Below are 7,150 nucleotides of genomic sequence, written 5' to 3' on the forward strand. Positions count from 1 at the left end.
CTGATGCTGAACCTCAAATTAGCACCCTGTGCCTTGGCCCCGACATGGCCTTCGCTGGCGTAGGAGGGGCTGGGACTAGCAATAAAGGGACAGGCTTCAGCGAGGGAGAGTGACAGACCCCTTGAAGGACCCTACGTCCTGGCTTGAGCAGGGATGAGCCAGGACACATGGTTTTGAAAAGGCTGGTCTGAAGCCAAGGGCATCGCAGTGCAAACAGCTGAGGAAGCTGTGGGGTGTGTGTGTGTGTGCGGGGGTGGGGGTAGGGAGTGGGGAGAGGGGCCATTTGTTGGCGGGACTACAGTGGGGATTCTGGCTGAGTATGGGTGGGCTCACCGGGTGACCCCATTTTTCTCTATATTTTTGCATAAAAACCACAGATCTAGAACTAGGGAGCCCGGTCTGCCCTCTACTGGTGGTTTTTGGGAACGACCACAACACAGCGGCACTGGACCTGCAACCCAAAAGGGCCGGGAGAGGACCAGGCCCGGGGACCACCAGGCCTCCCAGGCCGGCTTGCGCAGCCTCCTCCACCTCTGCCTGGCTTGCGGTGGGACCTGGGACGAGGAGGGCCTCTGGCGCTCACTTCAAAGGCATCGAGAAGAACTTGTTCCCGGACTTGCAGCGGACCTGCTCGGCGTGCACGCGCAGCAGCATCTCGGAGTCTTCGAACTCGTCCACGATTTCCTACAGCCGGGAGCCAGGAGGGGACAGTCACTTTAGGGGACTCAGGGGACCGGAGGGCGCTGCAAACAAAGCTTTCTGAGGTCCTTCAGAGATGGTGGTAAAGGGAGACCCCAGGCCACACAGACCCCAGGCCCTATCAGCTCCACAATCTTGTGAGGTCGACCCGACCATCCCAGCTTTGCAGAGGAGGGAGTGGCTGCTCAGAGCCCTGCAGTACAGAATCCAATAAAACCAGGATGGGCACCCGGGTCTGCTGGAGCCCCCAGCAAGCTCTTTGCCACCTCCATCCAGCACGATCGGGCCAAGAGCAGGGGCGGCTATTTGATGCAGGCCCAAGGCTGCACCTAGCGCGCAGGTTTTGTTGGGCTTGCAAAATGTTCTTGAAAAACATACACATTGGTTGCCAACATCAGGAACTAGGGAGACGATACATAAAAATCTGGGTTTCTGGCTTCTCTGGAAAAACAGGAGTGGTAGCAGCACCAGGCCACATTCCCGCACGGCAACACTCCCACCGCCTCCCTGAGGCGAGTCGGCAGCTCGACGGACCGACGGGAGAGGGAACTGTTTCACCTCCTCATCACAATATGAGAAAGGCCACGAAGGTGGATGTTCCTTACACCCGGCACGTTTCACTCATTTCCAACACCTGCCGGGCCCCTGTGGGCATCCCGGCCTCTGACCTCCGGGCAAGGAGCTAGGACTTCAAGGAAGGCCCGCAGCGTCCTCTCGGATTCGTGTTCTGGGGCCGCGCTGCTCAGATTTTATTGCGCGCACAGATCCCGAGGGAGCTTGTTAAAACGCGGGTCTGATGCTCAGGTCTGGGCTGGGGCCTCAGAGTCTGCAGTGCTAACAAGCTCCGGGGTGCTGCTGCTGCTGCTGGTCCTGGGCTGCAGTTTCGGGAGCAAGGTCAGGCGGCGGGGCTCCTGCCACGCCAGTGATTTCCCGGGGATTCAGGGCTGCGCACCTCACCCCCAGGACCAATCAGCACCTCCCGCTTCCCGACACCCCTCACTCCGGAGTTCAGCACCCTCGGGGCTCCTGCTCTGGGAACTCACCTGCAGCTCCCTCAGGCACTGGCCTTCCAGCTGGAGACGAGCATCACCCACGCACCAGGCCAGGCTGATGTGGAAGGAAGGGTCCTGCGGGGGAAGGGCAGGGAGGCGGGCGGTCACCAGGTGCCAAGGCCGGCCCGGGCATCACAGCAGATCCGTGACATGGCATCCCCGCTGGATCCCTGGATGGCTCCACGGGAGAGACCCTCAGTGCTGATCCGAGTTGGTCCCAAGCACCCTCTACAGGTAAACAACATAGCCCTGGACCGAACTGTGTTCCCCCGGGTTCCTATGCTGAAGCCCTACCCTCCAATAGGATGGTACTTGGAGGTGGGGTCTTTGGGAGATAATTAGCCACGAGGGTGGGGCCCTCATGATGGGATACGCGCCCTATAAGAAGAGACGTATCTTCCCCTCTCTCTCCACCATGTGAGGACACAGTGAGAAGATGACTGTCTACAAACAAGGAAGAGCCGCCTCACCAACACTGACCATGCGGACACCTTATCTTGGACGTCTAGGCCCCACAGCTGGGAGGAAATAAATGTCGGTGTTTAAGTCGCCCAGCGCACGGTATTTTGTCGTGGCAGCCCGAGCGGAGACAGTCCTGTTCGCAGAGACTTTCCTTTGCTTATGGGGCGAGTCACTGAATCTGGGACGCGGGAGAGAACCCAGGCTCTGAGCCTGTGTCCTGATCGAAAACGCTTCGACAGATGACACACTTTTTAAGGTGAGATGAACAAAAATCAAAGTGTCTAAAACGATGAAGAAACAACCATTGTCTCCCTTCAGGCTCACACTTGCCGATCTCAGCACGATTTGAAAAGAAGATATTAAGCAAAACCAGCGGCCCTTTAAAGCCCTGATACTCAGCTTGGAGTTCCGGAACCCCTGGAGACCATGGGGTGCAGGAAGGTATATGAAGCAATACCGTTTGGGGTGTCAAAACTGAGGAAAACCGCTTCTTACAAAAATATAAAAATAAACATAAAAAACTATGGAGTAGAAGGCATAACTCTTGTGCATATTTAAGATGCATAAAAAAAGAATTCTAAGGAATGTTGGCCTTCGGATGGGCTGCATCTGACCACATCGCAGACCCCTCAGCTTCCAGGGGGGCATGTCCTCTGAAGGCTGGTGCTGGGGACACCTGACGGAAAGTTCTGGAAGGCTCTTCAGTTTGCCTCTAACGGGAGCTGGTTTTACTCGAGTAGAAGAAGGGGCCGTCGGAGAGGAAAAGGCCCCGTGGGCTACCTTGTAGAAAGTGGTGAGGTCAAACTCCTCCATGACTCTGTCCACCTCTGAAACCAGGTCCAGGAACTGGGCGTGGCCAGAGGTGACCTCCAGCCCAACAAAGGTCCTGGAAGGAGACACAAGTGGAGACCACGGGGGCATGAGAAGCAGCCCCTGAGAACGGGAGCATCTGTGACGGGGTGGAGGCCGTGACAGACGGATGGCCGAGCAGCTGGACCATGAGTGCTCGCTCACCGTCTCCCGTTCATCCTCCCTCCTCCGGCTGGAAACCTTCCTGCCCCCGGGCTAACCACACGCCTCCCTTCCTCCCCAGGGTCTGATAACACTGACAGGAGTGCTTTCGCCGGCCACTGCCAAGCCTGCAGACCCCGAAGCCCCTGTACTCGTCTCTCCATCGTCACTGCGGAGTCTGCCCCTTTCTCGAGGACTTGGCTCGGTGGCACCGGCTACCCTCCCCTCAGCACTCAGACGCGTCTTCTTTCATTTTTTAATCCTCACCCGAGGATTTTCCCCCCACTCAATTTTAGAGAGAGTGGGAGGGAGGGGGAGAGACAGAAACATCGATGTGCGAGAGACACATCAATTGGTTGCCTCCCACATGCACCCCAACTGGCCTGGGGGCAGGGATCGGACCCACAACCAAGGTACATGCCCTTGACCGGGAATCAAACCCAAGACCCTCCGGTGTATGGGCCGATGCTCTAACCACTGAGCAACACTGGCCAGGGCCATCAAAAACTCGTTTGGCTCATCTGAGCCTCACAAGTGTCCAGTGATGAACGGATCAAGGACAGGCATGTGACGTGGAAACAGAAGGTCACAGAGCTGGAGCTGTGAGCTAAGTGTTAAATTGCGGGCAGAGCTGGGCAGGAACTCAGGTTTTCTTCTGGCCGCAGGCTTTTTTCAGTACACCAAGATGTTTACCTCTGCCCCTCCCCCTACACCCCTCTGTTATTTCTCTTAATGAAAGAAAGGCTCAGATTTGGGAACAATCGCCTTTGTAGTCATAGAGTCGGTTAAAACACAAGCAAATGGAAAACTGCGACAGACAAGGCCAGAAACCAAGCAACCCGCCCCAATCTTTATTCTAGAGAATCTTCTGGAAATGACGGGGCCTAGTGGGGAAGACCCACCTGGTTTTCTCTTCATTGGTATAAATCTTTACCCGGTCGGCTGTAAAGCAGAATCTGAAATTTAGAAGAAAAGACCACATTTCAGGAAGAATGAGGAAAAAGAATCAGAAAAAAATAGTTTATAGTAAAAAAAAAAAATAGCACTTTGAAAATATAGTGAACTCATGGCGCACTAGTATTGTTCCCCTATCATACAGGCGGTGAATTGAACCCTAACATATTAGAGCTGGACAAGACCTTAAATAATCACCCAGTTCAAGTAACATCCAGTTCCATCCAGGTGCCAGCGAAATTTCTACTTTAGGAATAGCCAGTCATTCCATTAAACGGTTTGAGACCATCTCAACTTACCAACGGGAACCAAGAGAGTCTTACTCGTCAAGAAGCTGGTAATAGATCACGGAAAAGATAACGTGTTCCTTGTATATTAAAAAAAAAGACAATTCTGATCTCACCTAAGCAATGACCAGAACAGTCCCTGTGTGCCAGGCACTATCATGATGCCCATTTCACAGACGAGAAAACTGAGGGGGTTGGATGTGGTGAGCCACACTTTGAGCCTCAGTGTGCCTGATTCCAAAGTCCTCGCTCTCCTCTCCGATGCCTAGTGGTTTGGGTATAAAATTGGGGCAGAAACTTGCTCCCACCACTCAGATCAGTTACACAGGGACCGTCTGCTTCTTCTAGAACCAACACCAGAGGACCCAGGGATGATTTCGGGGCTCTCTCTGGCCTGCGCACTCACTCACTCACTATATGTCCAGGGGATGCCTACAGTGAGCAGAGCGCCTGGAAACGAGGGGGCAGTTCTGAGAGAAGCCACACTCCTGGGCTTGCAGCGGTTCTCAACCTGTGGGTCGCGACCCCTGAAAATACATCCTGCATATCAGATACTTACATTACGATTCATAACAGTAGCAAAATTACAGTTATGAAGTAGCAATGAAAATAATTTTATGGTTGGGGGTCACCACAACATGAGGAACTGTATTAAAGGGTCGCGGCATTAGGGAGGTTGAGAACCACTGGCTTAGAGGAACTTGGGCTCCGAAGGGACATGGGAAGGACTGGGTATGAGGAGTGAAATGAGTGTAGGGTGTAAACAGCCATGGGATGGGTGGTCCTTGGGATTGCCCCCTGAGGGATTCTGGGGGAAACGCCAACCGGGAGAGCAGTGAAGGAGCAGGACTGCGATCTGGCCAAGTCTAGGAGAAAAGGCATTCCTGGCAGGCCGATGTATAAAACAGTTACGTTTTTTAAAAAGTCCTAGAACGGCAGATACGACGAGAAGTGGGGTCCAGTTCCGATCCTTCGCCGGGTGCCATGATAAGGGCACCCCGGATCTCATGTCACTCTCCCAAGTCCCCTCTGAGCAGCCACCACCACGCCCATGACTGCACACAGACGAGGACGCGAAGGCTCCAGAGCTTACGTGGGGGGCCGAGCTCACACAGGATGAGGTGCAGACGTTTGGCCTGCTGGCTGGGGTGACACACCCCACACCTCCATGCCCCAGGAGGCTCAGGACAGGAAGAGGAGCCTGGGAGGGGAGGGAGGGGAGAGGCAGGGGGGCGCTGGGCACTCACCTCTGGCGGGAGGCCAGGCGCTCTTTCAGGGCCTGCACGAAGGGGAGGATCCAGTGGTGCCGCAGGACCACACTCTGGGACAGGCTGAGGTGGAAGGCCTCCATCCTCACCAGCCGGGGCACGCAGGTCTGGGCGTGGGGCAGCAACGCGTCAAGCAGGTCCGGGAACTCCTCCCTGGCTTCATCTGGAGGGCACAGTGCAGAGGGTGGGCCGTCCTCTTAGCCAGGGGGGCCCGGCTGAGTGAAGGAGCCCAGAAGGCAAAGGCCCTTGTCACTCTGGCTTTTAGGAGAAAATTACCGTGACAGCAGCCCGTGTCTATGTATTTTAATGATATTTCAGCCCGGCCGGTGTGGCTCAGTTGTTGAGCGTCGACCTGTGAACCGGGGGGTGGCATGGGGGAGGGACGTGTTTGTCTGTCATGGTTGATTCCGGGTCAGGGCACATGTACGGGTTGTGGGCTCGATCCCCAGTAGGGGGAGTGCAGGAGGCAGCCGATTAATGATTCTCTCGCATCATTGATGTTTCTATCTCTCTCTCCCTCTCCCTTCCTCTCTGAAATCAATTTAAAAATATATATATATTTTAAAAATCTAAAAAAAAAAACCCAACAAGAGGCACCTATGGGTCTCAGCCACTTGCCTTTCATGGGTTACTCACACGGGACGTAGACATGGGTGGCCCAGTTGCCCCGTTCGTGGGGGAAGGTGCGCACCCGGCCCCCATGCTTTGCACTGTCATCCTCCGGGCCCTCTTCGGTGCCTGCGAACATGTGCAGCACACTGTCCGGCACTGGCAGCCTCTGGCTGGGAAGGGGGCTCTGGACACTGCAAGAGAGAAAAAGAAAAAGAAAATGAGCACTTGTGTCCTCGGAGCATCCTCTACCTCCGTACAGGGGGACCGTGCATCTGTTTCCACCAGGTGCTGCAAGCCGCGTCTAGACAACTGCCAAGCTCTCCCCCCAGGATTGTCTCACTGGGGTCTCCCAGCGACTCAGAGCCAGACCTCAGCAGGGAGCAGGCAGCATTGTGTGGCTCAGATGTCACCTTCCTTAAAGGGGCAGACTGAGCTGGAGCAGCACTGCCCAGCTCTGCGGTCTTGGCCAGCCCTGTGCCCTCTGTGGGCCTCAGTTTCCTCTTCTGTAAAGCGTACTTCGACCCGATGGCGCCATTGGAGCTGCTGCTGGAAAAGTGCTCGTCGGCACCCGGCCTGGCCCCTCAGAGCCGAGGCTCTGCTGGTTCTGCTCACTGCTGGGTCCCCAGTCCCAGCCTGGCGCCGATCGGGCGCTCAATGAATCTTTACTGAATGAATGAAAACAACTCGCCATGCTTTAGCTCTTACTACTCTGCAACTGTGTTAAACGAGGAAACAGACTTAGGCGGTGCAGGGATGGGCGCGAGGAGCTACAACTAGCATTCTTGCTTCTAACTCTGGGCTAACC

General features: G+C 55.3%; 1 protein-coding gene across 1 annotated transcript; it reads right to left on the reverse strand.

The window, feature by feature from the left end:
- Positions 1-6: 6 nt before the first annotated feature.
- On the reverse strand, positions 7-6,784 carry USB1 (U6 snRNA biogenesis phosphodiesterase 1). Its single transcript, XM_006109305.3, has 6 exons — positions 6,370-6,784; positions 5,713-5,896; positions 4,127-4,180; positions 2,994-3,099; positions 1,743-1,826; positions 7-684 (listed from the first exon to the last, which is right to left on the reverse strand). The coding sequence occupies exons 1-6, from the start codon at positions 6,479-6,481 to the stop codon at positions 580-582; spliced, it is 645 nt and encodes a 214-aa protein (XP_006109367.3). The 5' UTR covers positions 6,482-6,784; the 3' UTR covers positions 7-579.
- Positions 6,785-7,150: the final 366 nt, after the last annotated feature.

This window comes from Myotis lucifugus, unplaced genomic scaffold, assembly GCF_000147115.1.
Source record: "Myotis lucifugus unplaced genomic scaffold, Myoluc2.0 scaffold_8133, whole genome shotgun sequence".
Lineage (NCBI taxonomy): Eukaryota > Metazoa > Chordata > Mammalia > Chiroptera > Vespertilionidae > Myotis > Myotis lucifugus.